This window comes from Sapajus apella, unplaced genomic scaffold, assembly GCF_009761245.1.
Source record: "Sapajus apella isolate SASKATOON/1434 unplaced genomic scaffold, GSC_monkey_1.0 scaffold49, whole genome shotgun sequence".
Lineage (NCBI taxonomy): Eukaryota > Metazoa > Chordata > Mammalia > Primates > Cebidae > Sapajus > Sapajus apella.
The window spans coordinates 5060675-5088368 of record NW_022436989.1 but is presented as its reverse complement, the minus strand read 5'-3'; the positions used below and the strand labels follow the sequence as shown (position 1 = coordinate 5088368).

The 27694-nt window shown below is 34.1% G+C and overlaps 1 protein-coding gene across 8 annotated transcripts in view; it reads right to left on the bottom strand.

Moving 5' to 3' along the window:
• The window catches only part of AKT3 (AKT serine/threonine kinase 3), a 331186-nt gene that overhangs the window by 47425 nt on the left and 256067 nt on the right, over nt 1-27694 (bottom strand). For 7 of the 8 annotated variants that reach the window (XM_032242409.1, XM_032242412.1, XM_032242408.1 and 4 more), the window contains 3 exons: nt 22785-22907; nt 14318-14446; nt 3200-3414 (listed from right to left, as the gene is read on the bottom strand). In XM_032242409.1, coding sequence (XP_032098300.1) covers nt 3200-3414; nt 14318-14446; nt 22785-22907 — 467 coding nt within the window. The remainder of the gene's footprint in view (nt 1-3199; nt 3415-14317; nt 14447-22784; nt 22908-27694) is intronic. The other variant, XM_032242411.1, reaches the window with a different exon arrangement.

Below are 27694 nucleotides of genomic sequence, written 5' to 3'. Positions count from 1 at the left end.
ACCACATCCAGCATTTTTTTTTTTAAACAAAGATGGATCTTGCTATGTTGCCCAGGCTGTTCTTGAACTCCCGACCTCAAGTGATCTTCCTGCCACAGCTCCCAAAAGGCTGGGATTACAGGCGTGAGCCATTGTGCCTGGCCCCATGAACATTTTTCACTGCTCTGCCTGCCTCTGGATCCTCACTCATCTCATCTGTCCATGGCAAAGCTGTCAGTTACCCTTTTTCATGACACAAATCCGATTATACTATCCTTTGCTTTAAATACTTCAGCAGTTATCTCATCCCCTTCTGAATAAAGATTAAATTTTTCTAAGAAACCTAAGATCCCTACAATCTAACATATCAGCTTCATTTCCCAATGCTAGCCAACTCATATTCTACACTCCAGTCACTCAACTTCTCAAATGCCACGTTATTTTGCAATCTTAGCTATACTCTACATGTAAATTTCTGTGCTTGAGTGCCACTGCAAATTCAAACTCCTTCCTGATTCAGCTCAAGTCCCCCAATCCCCTAGACAAAACTAATAACTTCAACAGTACTTTGTACATAGTTTGACCTGAACATCTGTGGTATATGTTTTGTGCCCCAAATTATTCTATGAACATCTAGAGCAGAGACTGGTTCATCTCACTCATCCCTGTATTCCCTGTATCTTGATGCAGCAGTGGAGAGGCTTGACACATCTATTATAAAATATTAGATCACTGAAAATACTGCATCTTCCCTTTAGATCAATATCAACCTCCTGGTGAACAAACAGGAATTGTTCTATGAATACATACCAGGCAGTTAACATTCAAAGAATTTGCCTCACATTCATTCAATAGTTCCTAACTATCAACTATGTGCTATTCATGGAGTGGGCCGACAAATAAAAAAATGAATGAGACATACACAGGAAAACCGCAAGTATATTTTGTTCTACTAGCCACTTATAAAAAGGGCCACAAAGTAAAGAGTGGTCAAAGTTGCCCACAGGAATAAGAAAAGGATGAGATAAAAATTCACTGCCTTGAATATCAAGCCAAATATTAGATTAAAAAATCAAACAGATAAAAGTCGGCTGGACGCGATGGCTCACACTTGTAATTCCAGCACTTTGGGATGCCAAGGCAGGCAAATCACAAGATCAGGAGTTCAAGACCAGCCTGGCCAACATGGTAAAACTCCATCTCTACTAAAAAAAAAAAAAAAAAAAAGAAAGAAAGAAAGAAAATTAGCCAGGCATGGTGGCATGCAACTATAGTCCCAGCTACTCAAGAAGCTGAGGCAGGGGAATCGCTTGAACCCAGGAGGCAGAGGTTGCAGTGAGCTGAGATTGCACCACTACACTATAACCTAGTGAACGACTCAAAAAAAAGTTAAACACCACCACTCTGTTTAAAGGTTACCTATCACCAGGTGCTACTCATTACTTAATTGTAAAAGAATGCTATTAAATGGAACACATTTCAAAACCTGAACTCAGAAATCGTTGCACTGAAAATAAGACACATAAGAAATGCCAAATAGGCACCAAGAAACTTGATTTCTACTCTTGGTCTGTAGGAATGTTCTGAGGGATCTTGAATAAGTCACCTAACCCTCTCTGGGCCCGTTTCCAACTCTATCAAATGGAAAAGAGAATAGTATCTTCCCTATGCACCCAACAATGCTACTGAAACATCGAGGGAGTTATAGATATGAAAGTGCTCTGAAAAAGAAAACAAAATCACTTTATACACACAAATAATATCTGTAGCTAGGATTACAAAATGTTTTTTGTATGGTTCTTCGCAAAGCAAAAAGACAGTATCTCTTTATTATGTTTGCTTATTTTTGCTGAAGATAAAGTCATGTTCCTTGTAAATTTAAAAGCTAGAAGCACGTTGTGAAAACCATTTATAAGGTAGACTTAGAAATCCAACTCTTTGGGATTCACTCAATCCAATCAGTGTATGTGTATGTCTGCGTGTATACAAATATATGTGTGTGTGTGTGTGTGTGTGTGTGTGTGTGTGTAAAGAGAGAGCATGCATCAAGCATAAATAAAACATTTTAACAAAACCCTATGTGAGGTATTATAGAAGATAAAACAATAAGTGAAATCATCTATGCTTCAAATGAGTAGACTCAGAGAAATACTGATATGCATAGATACCTAGATGGGAAGTTAGATATATACATATACAAACACACGTTAAGGGACATTTTAAAATGAATAGTCGTTTCACGTATGATTTACAAAAGATGTAGGTGAATGAATTTATGAACATGAACAAAAAATCCTGTAGCTCAATGAACAAAGCAGCAAGAGCCAAAGGATTCTTTAGGTCATAGCTGCAGCTACAAAAACAGAAATACAAACTGTGTACAATTTTTTTTTTTTTTTTTGACATCAACCCTTTCAGCTATGCAGAGAAAATAGTATTTTCAAACAACAAATGAAGAAGTAGTTAGAGGCTGGGTGTGGTGGCTCAGGCCTATAATCCCAGCACTTTGGTATGCTGAGGCAGGCAGATCACTTGAGGTCGGGAGTTCAAGACCAGCCTGGCCAACATGGCAAAACGCAGTCTCTAACAAAAATACAAAAATTAGCCGAGTAAGGTGGCAGGTGCCTGTAGTCCCAGCTACTTGGGAGGCTGAGACAGGAGAATCACTTGAACCTGGGAAACTACGCTGCAGTGAACCAAGATTGCGCCACTGCCCTTCAGCCTGGGTAGCAGAGTGAGACAATGTCTCAAAAAAAAAACCAAACCAAACCAAACCAAACCAAACCAAACCAAACCAAACCAAAAGCAGGCAGTTAGATATGTTAACACAGGTTGTGGTGGGAGGAGAATATTGAAAAATAGGTCTTTTCCTTTTATAAGAAATACAAAGGCCCAGAGACTGAAAGAAAGAAAAGGTATTCTCCCATCTCCACAAGATCAAGTAACAGAGCAATTAAGAAATTTTCACTCATAATATGGATAATGAAACTCTCAAAATCCTTATTTGGTAAATCTGCATAAAATTTCCAAGTTAGGAAAGAGTTGAGAAAAATTTTTAAACATTCCATATTATGCAGTTAAAAATAAGTCAGAATCTCAGTAGGAAGATGTCTACACCAAATACATTGCTTCTTGGAGTTAGTTATATTTGAATTAATTTCCATATCTCACTTTTTAACCACACTCATCAGTAATTCGCTGAGCGTTATTTGAAGCTTACCGTTTATTTGGATCCTTTATCAAGAGCCCTGAAAGCAATGATTTTGCATCTGAAGAGAGTGTTCGAGGAAATTTAATGTCTTCCATTAATATGAGTTCGAAAAGTTTCTCATGGTCCTGGTTGTAGAAAGGTAACCTCCCACACATCATTTCATACATGACAACCCCGAGGCCCCACCAGTCTACTGCTCGGCCATAGTCATTATCTTCTAACACCTAAAAGTGAAAGCAGTAAAAACATTGCTTATCATATGTTGACTTTTAAAGCATTATTCATAAAACATAAGATTTTTACATAAAAATGAATCTTAACTTTCAAAGCCTAGGTAGTCTGTTTTGAGATCTTGACATTTAAACTCTGGAGCATCCTATGAAAAATATAAATCACACCAAACATGTGAAATATTCAAAATAAATCCAGATATGGTCAGTGTCCAAAAAAAGGGGCAGGTCGTACCAAAAAAAAATCCCAAGTACCTGAATATACATAAGGATCAAATGAAAAACGTTAGCTAGCATATTTACATATTTTTTCCTAGGCCTACTGACTTTTTCATTCTGGTTCTACCCATGTGGACTTTAAGTAACAACTCAGAGCTAAGGTGTGCTGATTATAGAGCATATTATGTGCACTGCACACTCCTGCTTTAAGAATAACTAAATAATACAAATTAAACAGTGAAAGACAGTAGTAAAGAAAGACAATGTAATGGAGAAGCGTACAGGGCATGATAATCATTAAAATGTTTGAAAACCTTTGGATGTCCCTATATGTTTCAACCCCTTCTGGAACTATTTAATCAACAAAGTGAATATAAAGGCTTATGGTATGAGTAGTAATAAATAAATTTTAATAGCCACAGCTTTGTACTAAACAACAAAAATTTCTGTTACAGCCAAAAATTTACTATCTGTGTGGTATATGTCCTTAAATTTTTCCCAAAATACATTACATGCAAAATACATTTAGTTAGAAATGATATAAAAGTATCTGTTTACCTACATTGGAGCAACCTGTTCAAATGGGAACATGGTAACTTACCATTTGTCCCTGGAAAAATTTGGTTTTATCTTTTTCTCAGATTTGTTCCTCATCCAATGGAATATTCCTAACTATATGGAACTTTCAATATTTTATTTTAAAACTATGTCTGATAATCTTAAAACTTACTTTATTTGATCCTTTCAGCTCTGGAAAACCAGATCAGGAAAACCACATATATGAATCTATCAATTTAAAACACTTATAACCCATTACACAAGAGAACATTTGATAAGGTGAAACTTCTGTTCCAAACTTTCTTGGTTCAAATTAAATATTTTCTTGAATATTACTCTTATATGACTTTTATTTAAATTTCCCAATAATCTCACGGAATTACAGGTGATATTTTTGACAGTTACATTATGATTGCCTAAAAATACTATGAAAGGCACGTTGGTAGGGTATTTAAAGACAAAGGATATAATTTATCAGAAAAGAATATGTTACTTAAAAGATTTAGTCGGTAAGCATTTTTATTTTTTAATTCAATTACATCAATGTTTGTTTTATGGCTTAAAAAAACTGAAAACTTCACTGGTAAGATATGAACACAAGTTTAGATCCTATGCTTTTCTAGAAATCTTTTCTAAATCACAAACTAAGAAAAACATTTTCTGGAAGAAGAGCAAATTCTAGTTTTCATCATTAGCCAAAAGAATGTCATATTTTTACTTGTTTGAAATGAGTAATATGAGAACAAATAGAAAACAAGAAATAACCTAAAAAAGCAGGAAAAATTCTACTTATGTATTTATGTTAAAGGAAATGCTGCACGTATAATTTTAAAATACCAGTGACTTTTGATGATTCAAGGATCTATCATGGCCAATTAGTAGAACGCACTGTTTGTGGGCCTTTATCTAATTGACACAGGATTTTAATAACAACGAAAAAATTTAAATCTAACTAACCTTTAACTGTGTTCCTACAACACCAACAAAACAGTGGCATACACGAAAAGGAGCCAAATGTGGTTTTTAACCTCTTTTTTCATAAAACCATAAAAAGCATAAAAGCTGGATTAACTGCCTCCCGAACCCACATTTCACCAGCCGGGTTCTCATCCCCAGCTGGCAAAACTGGCAATCCTTTATTTTTGTTTAAATACCTGGTTTGCAGCCAGAAGGGAAAGTGAGTACATAAAAAGAGGGTTTTTATTTTTGAAGAGAAATAAGCAACTGAAAGATAAAACTGCATTGTAAAAAAATCTGTTTGATAAAATACATTTTACTTAGCTCTGTAAAATGAATACTGATTTTCAAAATAAGTGAGTTTGCCTCTGAACATACGTGCTTTAATTGATACACAGATACATAATGCTATAATTAGAACTGTTTGCCGTATCACTTTGTACTGAACAAAACTGAAGTAGGGTATTGTCTTACTGGCATGTAAACTTAAGCAATGCTGAAGAGAAAACGCCCTAACAACTAAGCCATCCCTCTTTACCTAAGAGACTTCACTATCAATTAGAAAAACTTTTATTCAAATCCTATCTCCAGAGTTCTAAGATGAAACATACAAGAAATAAAAATAATAATTACAGTACCCTACATGTGGATATATATGTTCCCACTATTTAAACAATATCCTTTCCCTTTCTTGAATCTAAATTATTTCAAAACACAATATTTTAAAATATCCTAGAAATCCCACAGTCAAATTAAACAATTTGAATCCAATAACCTCTTTCAGATTATTTTTAGAAGATAATTTTTTCTCCCTACCCAAAGCATTTATTTTTCTATAAATATATAATATAAAATTTACATTTTTTTAAGTTAAGGATTGCAAATTCTTTCTGGCTACCTCTAAAATTTTTTTTTCTAGCTAAAAGGTTTATTTATTTCATGGTTATTGTGAGGGCTGGCTGAAAGGTATGATAAATAGTGATAAAACAGACAGGTACAACAATGGTAGACCATACGTCAACTTCATTAAAATGTAATTTCTTGCATGTTCTTCACATGTACCCCAAAACCTGAAATGCGATAAAATAAATAAATGGGGAAAAATATAAACAAGCAAAAAAAAATGTAATTTCTCATACAATTTGGATATAAATGCAGATCAGAATATGCTCCTGAAAAAAATCCAGTGATAACAGATTTATCTTGAAGAAATAAACTTGTGTCTCTCTTCCATAAAAGCAACATTACCGACCTTTAAATGAAACTCAAAGTTTAAACAGGAAAGCAGACATTTGGTACTTCCCTTACCCCTACAGTCCTTTGTAACCACAGATGTAGTTGTACTTTATACCTACCTTTAACACAAATGCCCACACAGAGCAGACAGGCAAGAGGGGATTTGGAACATTAAAAGAAATGTAAATGTTAAAAAATGATGTGAGGTCACATTAAATGAAAACTCAAACAGAGCACAAACTCTAGAAAACAAGGCTTTATTTCTAATAGGAGCCAGAAACTGCGTTACTTTCTGATACGATAAAACCTAAGCCTCGAGGAGGTTACAGCAAATACAAACTAACACTGAATATCCTGGAAATATTTGATTACTATTCCGTAATATTTGATGAGGACACTTCCATTTATAAAACAATCAGGGGAGTTAAAAAAAAATTAGTTCTTAAATTGTTATTCAGTTCAAAGAATGATATTAAGTGAAAACCTACACATTTTTAAATGATACCACCAATTAGAGTTACCAATGTAAATATTTATTTGGCTAATGGGTATTAAAATAAAATCTATTCGTTCCAATATTCTTTTTTTCAGGAGGATTTACTAGTGGGTTACAGGGACACCTCTCTCAGCTTGCCCACCAGGCCACACAATGCACCCGAGGCAAGCAATTATAAGGAGGCTATGTATGCCCTGGAGTGGCTTACTGCTCAATCAATAATCCTGACAGAACAGATGGGGGAAAAAATTAAACATCTAAACAAACTGTCTGCACACCTATGTTGTGAAAGTAAACTGAGAACTTGGATGAACCAATTTACCGCTAATTCAAAAAAAATATTTTTTTTTTTCTGGTAGCCTTACATTTCAGGTAACTGATAGATGTGTTGTTTTATACTTAAATATACATCTATAACATTTATCATTTATGGGAGCCTTTCATATATTCTTAACATCACAGGTATGGGCTAAGAAAAAAATGACCTATAAATTTTCTCATTCAGATTTTAAAATCAACTGCAGCTTCAGGAAACGTATCTATTTCAATTCATAAGATTATAAATTCTACGGTTGCTTGGTATTTTATTGATAAATAAATTTTTTAACTATTTCTCACTGCTTTAATAATTCTTACGTGACAGCAACTGCCAATACCACTTGCCATGAATGAGAATGCTGTAAGCTTTATGGCCACCGCTCCTAGCGTGCACACACAAACACTTGTACACAGTTAACGTCGTCCTTTAAAAAGCAAACTCTGGCTAGCATAGGAAAAATCCTTCAACAAGAAAAGCTAAATGGATACAATAACGATGATTAAATCATACTTACACAGGCTAAATGGGTACAATAATGATGATTAAATCATACTTACACATATCTTCCAAGATATTTCTATACTTCTTTTTTATTCTGAAGCAATAGACATTATAGGATTCCAAGAAACTGAGTCTTTACAACCCAAGTAACAATAGCTATAGTAAAATACTACAGGTAATCACCAGTGCTCCCAGTTAGGGTTAGTTTTGTATATGTTCTCATGCTACAGCGAATTTAAAATTAAACTTTTTGCTTAAACTAGAATCACACCAAAGTACTCAATGCAAATATTCTGTTAAGCCAAAAGACCATGTAACATTGAAAAGAAGTTAGGGCGAAAAATAGATACTATAAGAACTGACAGACCTCTAAGTAAGTAAAAGATGCCACTTATAAACACTGAGAGGCGTTAATTCCATTTTAGTTCATAAACAATGTCCAATTATGAGATAAAATGGAATGGCTTTTAATATTACCCAGAAAAACGTATAAAATAGCTACATACTATAGAAAGAAATTAAATATATTCAACTAAATAGTAAGCCAACTCCTATGAGAGATGTTCTGAAATATGAATTCTAACTATAGAGCAGACAACTTCTATCTGAACTCATCCCTGCACTCCCTAATGTTCCCTTTAATCATGATGATGAGCCCTTCTCTGAATTACCAGAAGATGAAGGTTTTCAAAAATACCCCAGATAGATAGATATTATAGGAATTATTAATAAGTAAATAAAATGTTAGGATTGTTACAATTTTAGAAAGGCCACGAAAGCAACTCTTTATTTTCACAAAAAGCTTAGAGATTCTAAGACTAGTTCTACAATCTGCTGGAATTTAGTAGAACTATGTACAAAGACTAATCAGAATGTAACCACATGTGCTACTATTTTTACCTACAGATTAAATGTTCAAACATATGTAACTTTCGCTTCACTCATTTTCTCTTCAGCTCTCCTAAAAACAATATTGGCAGCACCCACAAAATGACATATTTTACATTTATTCTTTGTTGGATTTAAAATAAAGAAAATTCTATTTAATACATTTCAATCAAGTTAGCTTCTAACTCTTCCCCATGCCTACAACACTACTCCACACCCTAGCACCTCCTTTTCTACCCTTTGTGGAAACTAATATGTGTCTTAGATTTTAAATTTATATAGAATTTAATCTCCATTTATACTATGACCTAACACAATGACTTTGAGCAAATCTTGCCTCAAAATGGTTATCGAAATATTTTCATCTATTTCAGCTATTTTTAAAATGTTACATTATATGCAAGATATTAAAGATAGTCAGTTTCAAAAGAAAATAAGTAAAATAATAGCAAGTGAAATGTTTTCTAAGAATGGGGATCTAAAAAACTAAAAAGAATGCATCAAATAGTGCACTTTAGCCACTCAGGAAAAAAAAATCATTTCACAGTTAGATGAAATAAAATAATGTACTCTTTTGCTCAACAACCACAGCTAGATATTACATATTTCCCAACAATCAAGTCATTTTTTGCAATCTTTGTTAGTTCTAACTTGATTATCAAATAATTTTTATTTTTACACTATTACAGAAGTGCATTTCTCTAGGTTTCCAAAACCACCTTATTCAACCTTCCCCATCTGTCACCATCTGCTTCTTTTTAGCATGTACTTTTTGTGTGATCACATAAGCATGTGAAAAATAACTAACATTCAGATGATTATCTGCTGGTACATTTGAGGACTGGGCATAATAAAAGTGAACTGCCAAAACGCACTTAACACTTTTAATTTTGTTGGGTCTTGCATGTAAGCTACATTTGATTTTCAAACTGTTTTACAGTTGGAAAGTTGATCAGGTACTGCTAACTCAAGAGCAAAGCTGAGACTCTAAATAATTAGCACTGCATAAAATGGTTTGGATTCAATAGGAGCCAAATCAAATAATAAAATTTAACAGTAAGAGTTTATATGTGATTTCTAATTTCTTTTATAATTTCTAGGTGTGAAAATACAGCACAGATTATAAGAACAAAATCCCATGGCCCGTATTTTACTATATATCAAGTTTATTTCCTTCTCATGTACAAAAGAGCAAAAGTACATTCATTTAAAACTATACATGCAAATGCAGTTTTAGAGAAGTGGCACACTGAATGCATAGTGTGTATGCCAGCGAGGACTGAACGTGTATAACCTGTTAAAAATACAACACAAAACAAAAAGCAGCCTGTTCTCCATTAACAATATTGTTAAATGCTTCCCAAGTTGGAAAACTGCAATGTAAGCCGCATTCTTCATCAAAAGAGGTAAGAGAACAAATACCTTAAAAATACTCTTTTTTCAACAAATGGCATATTTCTAAGTTTTATCTTTTCCTAATTTGCCACAAGAAACAAATTAAATTCACTTAAGCTTATTTTAAAACCTGCCATGAATCTGACGTTGGACATGTAATAAACTGGCTTTAAACTGATTTCTAACACTCTTTGTGAAGTATGTTCAAAATACCCTTCACCTGTCTTCCTACCAGATTAAAACAACGTGAAAGGTGAAGGAACAATATTGCTAGATGACGTACAGGTTGCAGCAAGATTCCTGCATAATATGCAAGCAAGTCTTCTGCAAAAAACAGAAGGGAAAATGTTGACAGTGAGTCATTCACAAGAGAAGTAGTAGTCAAGAATGTATTACAGATTTGACACACAACTACTACTTCTAGTACTATTATGAAAAGTCCAGCAGTAATGATGGTCACGTACTAGAAATTTCAAGGTCCAAAAAAAGTGAGAGACACCATCTGAGGTAGAAGGAAGAGGCTAGCTTCAGCTCCTGCCAATCCCTCCCTAACACTGACCATGTAAATCTGATCACAGTATTGCCTTGCTCTAAATTTACAAGTGATTCTCCCTTAACCACAGGATCAAATATAAAACTCGGTTACGTTTCAACCCCTATATGCCCAGCCTCCTCTCTTCCTGCTTCCCCTTTTCCACTGCCAGTCCCTCCCTGCAGGCTTAAGCACTTTTCCTTTTCCTTCCACTCCACTGTATATAACTAGTAAAGCAATTTTCTTGCACAGTAATTTGTTTTCCATATCTTATCACCTTAGTAAACAGCAAGCCACTTGAAAATAAAAAACATTTCCTACCATCATTGTATTCCCAGTACCTAACATAATGCCTAATACTTAATAAACATTCAATAAATAGTTCTTTAATGAATGAATGAGTGTTTCTCAGTAAAATGGTCCACACTGAAGACCAGAATAAAGGAACTAAATTCTTATTTTTTAAGTAAGGGTAAACACAATCAAAGTTTTAAAAATACAATATGTGACACAACATTTCAAATATAAATGTTAAAGTTTCATAACGAGTTAGTTGTTTCAAGATTTCTTACAGTCAAATAACAACAACAATAATCACTCTTCCCTATAAAAATATGGTGTCAAGATTTTAATTATGAATCAACCTGTATCAACCAAGGATGGGCATACAAACTGTTTTTAAAAACCAGACTTTTAGAATATTAAAGTATGCAGAAATGTTTTCTTGTCTATAAAGAGAAATTTATAATTTTGTGGGAACTGTAAACTTTCCATTCAGAAACAAGTGGACTCTTCTTGCATTAAATTCTTAATTTGTTTTTCAGTTGATAACATTGCATAGGAAATATCTTTGTTTCTCAGATCATCTGCTTCTTAAATGAGATGTATTCCATCTTCTTCAGAAATAATTTACCCTAATTGTGACACAACTAATTTTGTTATTCTAAGTATGATATATCCTCTTCCACAGCAAATGTACAGCAGGGGTAACTAAACTCCAGAGAAACAAATAGTTTTTCATTACATTTATAAAAACAATTTTATTCCAGAAAACATTGTATTTGAATAAACAAGAAATAGTGTTACTAAAGTTTTACCCAATTCAACCACAAAAATAGAGAATTCCAAACTACAGAATTTTAAAGAGAGAAAATGATATTTTTGGCAAAAAAAAAAAATAGGAAATTTATTGTATTTTAAATAGTAGCGCTTATTTACAGTAACTTAACATTGTTGAAATGTAAATTTAATCCCTAGTTGAAAAGAACAATTAGACTAGACCAGCATGATTACTATATGTATAAGGAATGCTGGTATCACTGGGGATTTATTTTACTTCCAAATTTCTTTTGATTATCTTTTCCTGTTGGACATTTACAAAGCATTCATTTAAAAATTATGATTATTTATATCTGTAAGTGGTCTTCAAATTATGAGTTTTGAGGCCGGAACATATGTAGTTTAAAAAATAAAAGTGGACTTTATAGTCAGATAAACTAATTAGAATCTTCATTACACTTCTACCATCTCCTAGTTGTGTACAGATCACACTTAAACATTTTGATCTTATGTTCCCTCACTTTAAAAAAAAAAATTCTATTTGCTATCAACCATCAAAGACTATTCCAAATGTTAAATGAAACAATAGATGTAATGCATCTACACAGCATGTGGCACACAGTAGATGCTCATTAAATAGTAACCCTCACCCATCAAATATTAACACCTCCCTATTTGGCTATAGCCCCACTAACTGTATTGGAGTTTAAGGGGAAATGGGGCACCAGCTGCTCTCTTCGGAAAGCTCTTCCCCTGTACCTTTGCAACAGGTACCATCACTTTCCATCAACCATCACTTTCCCTGAACATCCTATCTGTGAAAGATGTTATTTTCCAAAGATGGCTGTGGCAGTATCTCCCATCTCACATGCCCTTCTGCAATGTATAATTCTGCAACGTAAAGGTAGGGTCTCTGTCTCCACCACTTAAACCTATGCAGGCTTACAAGTGCTTTAGGGAGTAAGGGTATGACAGAAATGATGTTGTATGATTTCTGAAAATAGGCCCTAAGAGGAGATGCATAAACAAATGTTCATAGCAGTATTATTCATAATAGCCAAAAAATGGATGCACCCCAAATGTACATCAGCTGCTGAACAAATAAACAAAATGTGGTATTATCCATACAATGGAATATCATCCAGCCATAAAAAGGAATGCAGTAACAGTAACATGCTAAAACAGGGAGCAACATTGAAAACATGATGCTGAGTGAAAGAAGCCAGCCACAGAAGACACCATACTGTATGACTTCATTTGTATGAAATGCCTACAATAGGTTAATCTACAGAGACAAAAAGTAGATCAGTGGTTGCCTATGGGGGAAGGAAGAATGAGGAGTTAACAGGCATGGGGTTTTTGCTGGAGTGATGAAAATATTCTGGAATTAGACAGCAGTGATAGCTGTACAACTCTGTGAACATACTAAAAATCACCAAAGTGTATACTTTAAAAGAGTAAGTTTCATAGTATATGAATTGTACTCCAATTATAAAAAATATCTGTGAAATCAAGTTTTTAAAAGTTAGTAGTCTTGATGGTTTACTTGTTGGAAACAAAGGAACCATGCAGTTTCTAATGCGTTCCCTAGGACATTTGCTTTTAGAGCTCAAATGAAAGAAGTCTGACTACATTGAAATTGTCATTATGAGGAAGGCCAGACCACATAGAGAGAAGGGTTACATGTAAGTGCTCCTGCCAACAGCCCAAATAAGGTACCAACGGACAGCCAGCAGAACTGTCTGACATATGAGTCAAGATGCTTCTGGATGACTCCAGCCTCCGGCTACAGAATCATGCTTTCACTATAAAGTCTTTCAAGCTTAGGCCTCATACACAGTGGAGCATAAATTAGCTATCCTTGCTGTCCCCATCTGCGTTCCTGATTCAGAAAATCCAATATTTTATATAAAATGTTTTTTTCCACTGCTAAGAATTAGGGCGGTTTGTTATACAGCATTGGTAACTGGAACACCATCTACAACAGCCACACCACACACTTACATTTAATCTTTTTTTTTCTTCCATTTATGGAACTTAAGACATTACGTCATCCATTCATTCATTCATTCATTCATTCATTTAGTCTAACTCCCTCTACTGAAAGTTAAGTTCCCTCAGAGTAGGGTCCTTTTCTGTCTTCCTCCTGTAACCACATCATTCAGAAAAGTACCTGAGATACAGCAGATACACAATAAATATTTGTTGAATAAACAAATTAATAAATTATTGTGGAACCCTTAGCACAGGGAGGTTACCAGTTTTCAGCTTCCTTTGACATAAATACCAAAATGTAGTGACTGTCATTTCAGTAACTTTCCCAATAAAATAATTTTTAATAAACCCACAATACTATAAATTAAAAATCACTGTTTGTTTCTAAGGAAAGACCAAGATGGTTTACAAAAATATAAATATTCTTGCAGAAATCAAATATTCTATTATAATAAATGAATCAAAATGGATATAGCCAAGATAAAATAGATATGGCCAAGAAATAAAAATTGATTTAATCGACTTTAGTTGGTACTTCTGTGCTTATAGTTTATAAAATCTACTTTCAGTATATTCTTGAACCTATAATACCCCATTATAATAAGAACAAAAAAATTCTGATTCAGGTTGAAATACAGATAAAAGTAGTAGGTACTACAGTTAATTTTTTAATACTTAAATGGTTTAATTTGCAAAAAATTATGTCAATGTTATTTTTCCTATTAATGGAAGCAAAGCCTACCTCTGGTGCCAGATATTCTGGAGTACCACAGAATGTCTTCATGGTGGCTGCATCTGTGATCCCTTCCTTGCAAAGTCCAAAGTCTGTAATTTTTATGTGGCCATCTTTATCCAGCATTAGATTCTCCAACTGTATATTAAGAAAAAATAACATAATTTGTTCTATAGTCTTCAACAGGAAAATACCGTTTTGAAAAATTACCGAATGCTGAGTAAAGTATTCTGGAAACAGGACATAGTTGTAGTTAACAGAACTTTTAGTACTTACAAACCCTGTTGATTCATGTGTAAAAAGGAACATGTTTTATCAAGTACTTCCGACTGATAAAATTAATCTGTTTTTAAACCAATGAAAATGAGTGATACAGCTTTAAGAGCCATTATTGCGTAAGTTCTGAAAATTAGAGCCTAATCAACTTTTCAAAGCAAACATCAACCCTCTCTTTTTTAAAAAAAGGAAATGTGATTTAAACAATCCCAAAGAGATGAGTATCTTCTTCCAGACATATACAGATGGTTTTCAACAATTTCTCTTGGGAATCTATTGCCATTATAAAATATTCACTTACAGAAATGTTTTTTGGTGGTGCTTGTAAATCAAACCTAAATCTTATTTTGTAAGGTAAGGCGATATCCTCTTTTGCAGTTCTTTGTAATAAAGAAATACCAACCCTTTTAAACATAAAAAGAAAAAGAATATCAAAGTCAAACATTCAACAGTTAATAAAAATATATAGCATAAATGTTATAAAGTTGGAGTCTCTCTGAACCTATTAAATCAAAACACCAAAGAAAATCTTAAAGATTTAACCAGGTAACAGGATCATGTGCCTCAGGTGAAAATTATGAAGTGTAAGAAGGGAGGAATTTGTACAAAACCAGCACAGTTAGAAATAACAATGTAACTAGCCAGTTCCACTCAGGCTAATTTGAACCTAAGATTATGATTATCATCACACAAAGTCTCAGATGAGTTCTGAGTTGTGATCGTACAGCCTTATGTAGTCAGGGCCCATAAAACTTTGCCTAGTCATGTAGATACAACCTGAAGGTACTTCTTTTGTCATACAGAAAAAATATACAAAATATGAAAAATATATTAGCAGGATGAATGAGAGTTAACTTTTAAAGAATAGATTATTCCACTCCTTAATGTGATGACATTTGAAAGAATGTACTTGGGCTCTGAAGTTAATATCAAATTTAAAACAGACCTCCACATAAGAACATAAACAAATATCAGTCATATAAAATATGACATCATACTCTCTGCCACATTGTCAAATGTCTTGTAAACCAGACCTAAATACATTTGGCAAGTTGTGTTCACTGAAGCAAAGATCAGAATAGACAAAAGTCCTTTTCTACAGTACTTCAATGTGCTATTTAGCTAAGCCAAATGCTTGATACACATTTCATGTATAGCATATCTCACAGCAGTAAATCTGACTTCCATGTTTTTCTACAGAAAGCTGAATGAACTCTAAATATACTGCCGAACTTGTTTTAAAAAAAATTTTTTTTGAGACAGAGTCTCACTCTGTCACCCAAACTGGAGTGCAGTTGTGTGATGACAGCTCACTGCAACCTCTGCCTCCCAGGTTAAAGCCACCTCAGCCTCCTGAATGCCCGGGACCATGGGAACATACCACCATGCCTGCCTAATCTCTTAGTTTTTTACAGTGATGAGGTTTCACTTTGTTGCCCAGGTTGGTCTCGACCTTCTGAATTCAAACAATCCACCCACCTCAGCCTCCCAAAGTCTGGGATTACAGGCGTCAGCCACTATGCCCGACCAAATTAAAATTTTTTATTTTCTGCAAATTCAGTTATCTTGCATCTTCCTAATGTTTCTCTACCAACCAGAACCTAGAAATCAAGCCCAATTCACACAAATGACAGTAAGTCTTGTGTACTGAAACCAATCAGAAACAACAAGAGTCTTCATCTCTCCTGTTTTTTTTCTCTCTCTACCTTGGTCTGTCTGTCTCTTCTCAGCCTCTGGTTTCTCTCCTTTTTCCACCTCTTTCAAACAATCTCTCTTCTTCCTCCTTCCCAATTTGCCATAACGAGAAAAGTTAAGTATATACTAAAGCTTCTGTTGTTTTACTGAATAAAAATGTGTATGCCCTGTTATTTTAAAAACGTTTAATATATAAATACATAAAATGCTGAAGATCTTTAATGAATACTCTTTTACTAATAGTGACAAATCTTGTAAAAATTTCAAATAATATATAATATTGAACAAAATGTGAATGTACTTTCTACACCATTCCATTTCCATCTAGTTTGGTGTGTAATGTACCAATACTCCTCATATGCTTTGTATGCACGGGAAAGTCCACATGGAAACATGACAGACAGGATGCACTATTTCTCCATATTTTGACAAAGCTATTTTGGAAGTGGCTAGATAAAGAAGAATCAAAAAGTATAAATACAGTTTTTTAATACGAAACTCTCTGTGTGTGTACTTACGTATAGAATTCCTACTTACACCTAATTCTGTAATCTCATTATCTCATCTCTGAACCTCAGATCATGGCTGTGGGATGAAGAATGAAATGAGATGCAAGGAGAGGTTTGGGTAAGGAATAGGCTGAGGGTGACCAACTCCTAGTTTGCCCAGAACTGAGGGGTTTCTCAGAATGCAGGACTTGTAAGTGTTATAACTGGGCAGTCCTGGGCAAACCAAGACAGTTACCCTACTTGTTTTATAAATTCGCTTTTTAAAAAATTGAATACAGTGATATAGTAAGAAATAAGCCTAAGGATGTGTAGGGAGGTTGTGGCATGCAGAGATCACACCACTGTAATCCAGCCTGGATGACACAGTGAAACCCTGTATCAAAAAAAAAAACAAAACACAAATATTTCATAATTTTCTTTCTTTTTTTTTTTTGAGACAGGGTCTCACTCTGCTGCCTAGGCTAGAGTGCAGAGGCACAATCATAGCTCACTGCAGCCTCAACTTCCCAGACTCAATTGATCCCTCCACCTCAGCCTCCTGGGTATACAGGTGCACACCACTACCACTCCCCACTAGTTTTTGTTTCTTTCTTTTCTTTCTTTCTTTTCTGTTTTTTTTAAGAGATGATGTTTTGCCACACTGCCCAGGTTGATCCTGAACTCCTGGGTTCAAACAGTCTGCCCGCATCTGCCGCCCAAAGTACTGGGATTACAAGCTTGAGCTACTGTGCCCAGCCTCATAATTTTCCAGTCAATTATTTTAGAGTAGTGTCCACATTCTTCTATCAATTATTTTGTCTTCTCTCATCATCCTAAAATGTCATTTTGCTGAGCATGAATGACTAAAACTTGTCCACCAAAAGTATAAAATAGAGATGCATTAGCTTTAAAAATGGTGTCCCCAATCTAATCTTATATAAAGATAAACCAGGAGATAATTAAATGTCCAGTTCTGTTATACAATAAATAATTTTACACAGGATGCATTAACAGAGTTTCTGTAAAATACAAGAACCATTAGTAGGCTGATTGGTGAACCTGTAGAATGCACAGAAACACCTATAATTCTTTTCAAAGCATATCAATGGCCTAGAGATATCAATAACATCTGGAAATCACTGCCTTGGTTCATTTAACACTAACATAATTGAGTAGTATTTACATTACTTACAGTAGTCATACATTTTTGGAAATCTTTCTGCTGTGTAAAGGAGGAAGAAAAATATTTACGAATGATCTTTCTTTAGTCTTCTCTTCTAAATCACTTTCATTCTTCTCTTTGTTAGACACACAATACAAAACGCATATTGTCACTGACTGCTCAGGTACTCTGAATTTATGAAACTTTACATGCATTGTTTGATACTCACAGTCAATCTTAGTTTCCAAAATGGAGAGTAGGGCAGCATGCTTATGCTTAATGGATGAATCTACTAACCAAAGTAGTGAAGTCAAATACAAAGTCATAAGAAAAAAGACTGTATATTAAAAATCTGAGTAACACTTACTATTTCTATCAGAGGGTTATCTAAAAGTTCATGCCTTTGAGAGTAAAAAAAAAAAATTAGACATAATACCTCATAGAATTTCCATCCAAAAAAAGGCAACATTTTTTGCCCAGTTGAAGTGAACAGATATTATTTGACAGAGGGTCTTGATTTAGTGTGTTTATGAAGAAATGATAGATTTTAAAATTTTTCCTGTGCTTAATGGGCACAAAATTATAACAACAATTACTCTTCCTCCTGCTCTTGCTGATGCCTAGAGTAAAACTAAACTTTAAAAATCCTAGCTGTCTTTCATACAATGCTTCCCAACCTTTTACACTTCACAGTAAAATAAAGATTGAAAGTTGTAAGGCATACCAGGTTCACCGGACAGTATGCTTGAAACCAGAATTCACTGGCCTGGAGGCTTCTCTGAACACTTTGTAGGCCGAGGCATGGTTGTAACCTGTTTGTAGCACCCAGTCTGAGAAGCTATGCTTGAATGTAGGCCAGACTAAATATGTGAAAATTTAAAAACATCATATATATGGTTCATTGTAATTAAATGACTGACATCATGATTAAACAAAAGAATGAAAACAGCAGTTCTTAAGGGTTCTGACTACCGCAGCAATAGCAATCATTAATTCCTGTCACTCTTACACCACATTTTAGCCCAGATACATCAAACTCAGTTTTAGGCACCAAGACTCACTCAGGCCCAAGAAGGCAGTACGGAATTCCTACCCTGCACATTGCAGATTTAAGTTTATGGGCAGCAAGTGCCAAAATTTAACAAACCAACCTGCAGAAACTGAATGACCATGGGATGAGGAAAGCGTGCTGAAATTCTGAAAGAAAAATGTTTCTTCACTTCAACCTCTTAATCCAGAAATGGACTCATAATGTAAATAGTAGAGACCCAAAATAGGTTGCCAGGCTATTTACAAATTTATTACGAATAAGCAACATAGTCCACTATCAGTACAATTTAATATTAAAAGTGGAAGGAATTAAGAGCAATGGCTTAAGATTTCTATAGGAGGAAATCCAGAGTGACTGTCTGGTTAGAAGTGGGAGCTGGGGAATGTGTCTTGAGACTCAGCAAGCAAAGCAAGCATGTTTTTCCCATCATCGAAACTGCATTTATTTGAGGTGAACGGCAGGGAGCTGATGGAGACATGAAAGACTATGGTAAAACTTTCGGAAGCCACCTCTTCATGCCACTACTGAGTGTTAAAGAGGATCTAAATTTATTTGGTGCTTTCTCATATTGATAATGTAAATGGTTAAATATTCTCAAATTAGGTAGAAAACAAAATTAGGTGTTCCAACAAATAGGATATAGCAACAATTCAGGTATTATTTTCTCACATAAACTAGTAAGAAATTAATTCCTAATGAATTCCAGTATCATTATATTCACCTTTGCAAATGTTCCTGTTCAGCCTACAGTGTGCTTAGATGGCCATGGTCATTGAAAATACAGGTTGTATGTAAAATAAGAACTAAGCAGAAAAGAAGATTTTAACATATAATTTGCACTACTGAAGAAGTCTTTGAGGAGATTTCTTCGAATTTTTAGGTAATCGTGAAGCAAATGCAGTTTTCCTTAGGTAATCACAAGGAATTTGGATCATTAATAAAAATAAAAAACTTCATTATATGATGTGTATTCACAAATAAATGAATTTACTTTCTAAAGTATGACAAAGGTTTCAATATTTTTTCTGTTGCTATAAACACCAATTTATTAGGAAACAGGAACCAATAAAACTATTTTAAGTTAACCTGCACATAAAAGAAGGCTTTGCCTACAATGCTAAATGAGACAGCGGCAAACAGGTATGGACTTTACTTGAGAAGTGCTGCTACTGTAGGCATAGCAATTGGATTTGCATTTGAACAAAGTCCGAGTCATTAGCAATGAGAACAGAGACAAATCTGAGACTAATCAAAGTGAGTACCTAAATCAGTTCGTGGTGTTTTTAAATACATTAGGTATAAATATATTTGAAACACTCATTCCCATAATTATCTTTTGCAGTTTAATTTGAAGGTCAGACTTACAAAGATTTCTCAAAGTTAATCCAATGCATTCCCCATCTATAATTTCATTTCATCTCTGGAAGTCAGAATGATATAGTGACGAGAACATTCAATAAGGAGCTAGGATTCATGAGTTCCAAAAATTCTGACTGCAATCAACTTAGATGATTACTTTTAGTAAGCCATTTACTAGCCTTCTAGGTTTGAAGGACATAACCTATAAATTAAGGACCGGCTCAAAATTTCTGCGACCCTACCTGAAATATGTCATTGTATTATATATAATCCTGTTACTATGGATACAAACAACATTTGTATAAGTTTTGAATGTTTGGTTTCTTATATGTCATGGATTTTTCTTGGTGTATATTTACAGTTCCTGTCCTATGCTAAATATACACTTAGATCTTTAAGTTAAGGGTGTATTTTTTAAGAAAAGAACTCAGTGAGCAGAGACTACTTAATTGTCTAGTAAACTCAGTGAACTGTGCATGTGGTAACTAATTGACTGATATTCATACATAAAGTACGTACTTTATACTGCAGTTTAACAAATTTAGTCTAATTCCATCATCAGAAATAACGGGGCAGTGGAACTCAATGATCTTCAATATACCAATATCTTCCTTCATTTGATGAGAAATTATTAAAGAATACTGACTAAGACCATATTCAACACTGCAATCAAATTAATATTTTCTTTAGCAGCTTTTAAGCTAAGAATTCAATCTTTTAAATTTAAGCATTCTGGATGTTACCTATTACTTCAAAATTGTTCTGATTTCCTTAAATCTAAGCCTCCCTTTTTCTACCCTTCTCCTTTTTTCCTCCCTACAAATAGGATTTATAAAACATGAAGTGGGAATGTGAGAAGTGGGCTCAGGAAGGGAAGACCTAATTACTTATAAGCATATTTGGAAAGTTAACACATATTTTGTCATGCCACATAACTAATTCCTTAAAAAGAAATCAATATTTAAGATATTTTGATAGCATAGGATTATCTGGCCATGCAGATATCAGATACACAAATGCTGAATTCTGCCACATTCCTAGTTATAAAAAGATTCAGGCTAAATACAAGCTATTGATTTGTATTAATCTCTAACCCATTTTGGCACTTAGACAGTTGGTCATCTCTGATCTAGATGTTTTACAGGTGCCTAGTTCAGTTTTTCCTAAATACAGCATCTTATAGTTTCTTTTAAATTTTAATAAATAACATATTACACAAACACATGTTTCACTGTTATTGTGTCAAATAATATTTTCTGAGAGTGGTTACTCCTTAGGATCATTATCTAAAGGTATATAAGAACATCTTGAAATAACTTAGACAAAACTAATTAAATACTTAGATAATTTAAGAATTACAGGTGTTTGAAATGGAGGGGATAATTATGATTTCTTTTGTATGTGATTATATATATATACACACACACACATACCTCATTTCAAGCAAAACAGAATTTCATAAAAGCTTTACATAACTTCTATTTTTACCAATCATTATGTTACACGAAACAGTATTTGATCAATAAGGCAATTCTGGGTCAAATTTTATATATAGGTCAAGATTACTACATGATTTGCTTCTTTGAAAAGTAAGATTGTAACATTTAGACTTTATTCAGTAAGTGTCATGGTATAAGTTCCTTATATGTAGCCAACCTAATCCCTAACACTATCATGAGAGTGACTATTACCTTGCATGAGTTACTCCAGGGGTAAACAAACTACAGCCTGTGGACTAAACTCATCCCACCGCCTACTTTGTTTGCTGGAACATAGCCAAACCTATTCATTCATATGTTGTCTGAGGCTGCTTTTATCCTGCAATGATGGAGTTGAGTAGTCTGCAGCAGAGACTGTATGAACAGCAAAGCCTCAATTATTTTATCGGCCCTTTACAGAAAGTTTGCCGATCCTGAGCTATCCTAAGGCTCTCATCATGACAGAACCTACAGCAGTCAAGACACTATTACCAACAGAACACACACAGTGCTTTCATAAATAAAAAACTAAGCAAATTAACCAATGGTGATTACATTAAATGATTCAGGTATTTAAACCCACCAAAAGTTAATGCTAAAATCAAAATGAATATGTTTCTTCCAATAGTCTTATTTCTTCATAAAACATTATGAACATAATAAAACTTGTTTTAAAGGTAACTTGTAAAGTCATCTGACTTATTCATATGTTTAACATTTTTATTTGATCACAGTAGTTGAGCAGAAATTATTCTGAAAATCAAAAACTCAGACATAAAGCAACTTCATACATGCTAGTGAAGGAAATTTCCTTTCAAATGTAGTGAACTAAATTTTTAAACATAGTGCTTTTTTTCCAACTAAATCTGCTTTTCTCAAAACTGTGTAACTCAGTAATTACTTTATGTTTGTCCCTATAGTCTCTGCAAAAACAAATTTTGATTACTTTTTTTTTTTTTTTTTTTACCTTGAGATCACGGTAAACAATCTTTCCGGAATGTAGATAGTCCAAGGCAGAGACAATTTCTGCACCATAGAAACGTGTGCGGTCCTCAGAGAACACCCGCTCTCTCGACAAATGGAAAAACAGCTGCAGGGTAAACAGCAGGGACAGGATTGTAATAATTACTGATTTAGTGGGGGAAATTAACACAAACATAAAACACCTCTCATCACCATATTGTGATGATAGATAGTGTACTCTCAGTGGACACTGAGCACTCTTAGACAGCAGCTGGCTTATCTTTTCCAGGTTTCCAAGGGGAAATTGTGAGCTGTTAAATCAGCGTTTTAATCAATATACCAATCTTGTTTAAGGCATTCTGCTTGCTACCCATTTAACCTTCAGTTACCAGAGGAAAAAAGTATGCATCATCAGACTGCAATTTCCCCCTCACTATACTGTTGCTTCACTCTTTCAAGGATTAGGTATTGAGACATTACTAAAATAAATGAACACAAGCATAGATATATTTTCTACTTACTTATTTGACTTCAAAAAGAAGACTGCCAATTTGCTGAAACTGATTTATGTTAACTTGTTATATTCTACAATTTTTGATTCATCATGGTATCTCTAAAAATACTTTCAAAATCAAAGTGATCATTTTTTATAGTGAGATACTTTAAAGTTTTTAATTTATTTTAGTAATGCCCAAAATGAACTGAGAAACACCCATTATTCCCATCATAATTCTCAATGTATATTCTATTTTCAATAATAATTAGCTACAATGTCAATCTTTTCTTATATAATCACTTAAAACTGTAAGTTCATCCATTTCCTAGGTAAACACTTAAAAGAGACACCATTTGACAGTCAACAGCATTCACTGGTGCTTACTGTGACCAAGCAGCCAGCTCTCCAACAGGCAACCTCCTCATTAAAGAAACAACAAATATTATCTCTCAACTGCACACAGCATACCTGAAGAAAGAGCAGGTTTCAAGCACTATGAATTGACTATCATAGTTGAAACATGCTTAGAACAATGAAAGATCATTTACAATGCTGAGTATAATGCCAGGTATCATGGTATTGACACACAACACATGTCTGTGAAAAAAATGAACTGACCAGTCAATGTACCCTTGACTGCAAGATCAGAAATTATTCCTTTGCATGGATCATTGATCCTTAATGTTTCTACAGAATTGGTGAAAATTACAGTTAACTAAGATTTGTTCCGCACACACCGAATCATTATTTCAGGTAAGATAAAAACAGGCTCCCTATGAATTCATTCTTCCCCTTTCCTACCCCCCACCTCTGCTAACAGCATATTATTATTTTACGATAAGCTTTATGCATGACCCATTGGCATAGTAAACAGACAGAGAGGGAAAAAATATCACCTATAGCCCCCAAAAGTGTAGCACAACAATAATTATGTTAAAACTAAAATATTTTGCAGTCTCTAAACTTTAATGCTTCCTACTATGTTACTGTATTTTATCAAATCTCAGATGCTTCCAATTGAGACTGCACCATCATTTTATAAAACACCAAGGAAAAAAAGGTTGTCAGTTAAAACTATGACACATGATCTATTATAAAAGGCATTCTGAAAACAGAAATGTTAAATGTCTTCCAAATAATCAAATATAGTATGTGAAAAATCAAATCATTTATGTAATTACTCAGAGATATTATTAAAAATTCATTCATTTTATATTGTCAATGTAATACCATTCTAACAAGGATAGAAAGTAGAAGGAGCCACATTTTCCAGGTTAAAATAATTTCTGCCACGCAAAATATCACTAACTTTGATGAAAAAAATCATGTGATCTCTGTGGAGTTGTGGTAGTCTTCTAATGAGATGAAAGTAGTGATTAGGTTTCTAAATTTTCTTAAAAGAATGTCAAGCCTACTCTATTCACTCATCTAACTTTACAAAAAATATGGATCCTCCCTAAATCAATATAATGTATGCAGGATTCTAGATCTTTATTTAGACTACGTATCTTCAATGTGTCTGCCAGCCAATTTCTATAAAAATATCAGCTAAAAATTATATTTAAGGGAAAGAATTTACTTCTCAGTCTGCTATCTGATGTGTACCCTTACTACTTTATGGAACTTATTCCTGTTAAGATAACCAACAACCTCTTAATCACCAAATCCAATAATCTGTCTACAGTCTGCACTGCTTCTTTCAATTTTGAAGCACAGGACATCACCTACTGCCCTCTTTATTGAAATACATTTCTTGGCTTTGGTAATACGACTCTCTCCTGATTTTCCTCCTAACTCTCTGGATAATCCTTCTCGTTTTCTACTTTGGCTTTGAACCAACTTTTCAATTCAGCATTCGTTTAATGAGTATCAATTATTTTAAAGTCACTGTTGGGGACTGGAAAGAAAAAGAAGGAATACAATGATGATTAAGACAGAATCTCTGATGTTTACAGGCATTGATTGTGGTAATGTTCTCATGAGTATGCACTGAAATCCAAACTCATCAAGTTCTATCTATTAAATACGTACAGCATTTTGTATAACAATCATAACTCTACAAAGTGGTTTAAACCAAAGACATAATACCTGCCATTAAGCAATATGAATGTAGAGGGTACAGGAATTGATTTTTTTAAAAAACAGGGTTGTTATAAATTTAGTAACTCAGATATTAAAAATACTTTAAAGGCTAGGAGGGATTAATCTGTGCTGGCATCATGTGAGGAGACTTGATAGATAAGATAATGCTTTACTTAAGTTTTGAAGAATGGGTTTTTCACAATGGAAAATGTAAGGGGAAAAAACTTCCCAAAAAAGTGCTACTCAAGTTTTATTCGTTTGTATTTCCAACACAGCCTAGGATAGTACCTACACATAGTAAGTAATTAATAAACATTTAGACAGTACTAATACTAAGAAAGAAAAACAGCCATGGCAAGAAAACACATGAAGGGAACACATGTAGCTGAAAAATAATATGCATTCAGAGAAACAACAGAACTTCTGGGGGGAAAAAAAGATTAGGTTGGTTAGGATCTTTACTACCATGATATGAGCATGACTTTTTTTTTTTTCTGTAGATAAGAAGTATGAAAGAATTTTAGGTTAAAAATTAGCAAAATTTGGTTCCACATATGCAAATCAATGAAATAATTCATCACATAAACAGAAGTAAAAACAAAAACCACATGATTATCTCAACAGACACAGAAAAGGCCTTCAACAAAATTCAACATCCCTTCATGTTAAAAACTCTCAATGAACTAGGTATTGAGGAACATACATCAAAATGACAAGAGTTATTTATGACAAACCCAGAGCAAATATTATACTGAATGGGCAAAAGCTGGAAGCATTTTCCTTGAAAAACAACACAAGACAAGGTTGCCTTCTCTCACCACTCCTACTCAATATAGTACTGGAAGTTCTGACCAGGGTAATCAGACAAGAGAAAAAAATAGGTATTCAAACAGAAAGAGAGAAAGTCAAATTGTCTTTGTTTGCAGACAAGATCTTGTAACTCGAAAATCCCATCCTTTCAGTCCAAAAGCTTCTTAATCTGATAAGCAAATTCAGCAGAGTCTCTGGATATAAAATTAACGTGCAAAAGTCATAAGCATTCCTATATACCAACAACAGAGAGCCAAAACATGAATGAACTCCCATTCACAACTGCTACAAAGAGAATAAAATACCTAGAAATATAGCTAACAAGGGAAGTGAAGGAACTATTCAAGGAGAACTATAAACCACTGCTCAAGGAAATAAGAGAGAAGACAGACAAATGGGAAAATATTCCAGGCTAATGAATAGGAAGAATGAATATTGTGAAAATGGCCTTACCATCCAAAGTAATTTATAGATTCAATACTATTCTCATTAAACTTCCATTGAAACTCTTCACAGAATTAAAGAAAACTATTTTAAAATTCATATGGGGCCAAAAAAGAGCCCATCTAGCCACAATAATCCTAAGCAAAAAGAACAAAGCTGGAGCCATTACACTACCCAACTCCAAACTATACTACAAGACTACAGTAACCAAAACAGTATGGTACTAGTAGAAAAACAGACATAGACGAATGGAATAAAATAGAGAACTCAGAAATAAGACCACATATCTATAATCATTCGATTTTTAACAAACCTGACAAAAATAAACAATAGGGAAGGACTCCCTATTCATTCATTCAAGACAGAGTCTCACTCTGTCATTTTTTATTTATTTGTTTGTTTTGAGACAGAGTCTCATTCTGGCAACTAGTCTGGAGTGCAGTGGTATGATCTCAGTTCTCGGCAACCTCCACCTCCCAAGGTCAAGTGATTCTCCTGTCACAGCCTCCTGAGTAGCTGGGATTATAGGCATGTGCTACCAAATGGTGCTAATTTTTGTATTTTTAGTAGAGACAGAGTTTAACCAGGCTGGTCTCAAACTCCTGACTTCAAGTGATCCACCCACCTCAGCCTCCCAAAGTGCTGGGACTGTAGGTGAGAGCCACCATGTCCAGCTAGGACTCCCTATTTAATAAATGGTGCTGAGAGAACTAGCTAGCCATACATAGAAAATTGAAACTGGACCCCTTCCTTATACCTTATACAAAAATTAACTCAAGATGGATTAAAGACATATATAAAATCCCCAACTTAAAAAACCCTAGAATAAAATCTAGACAATACCATTCAGGACGCAGGTACAAGCAAAGATTTCAGCATGAAAATATCAAAAGCAATTGCAACAAAATCAGAAATTGGCAAGTGGGGTCTAATTAAACTAAAGAGCTTCTATATAAAAAAAGAAACAATCATCAGAGTGAACAGACAGCCTACATAATGGGAGAAAATTTTTGCCACCTAGCCATCTGACAAAGGTCTAATATCCAGAGTCTACAAGCAACTTAAATAAATTTACAAGAAAA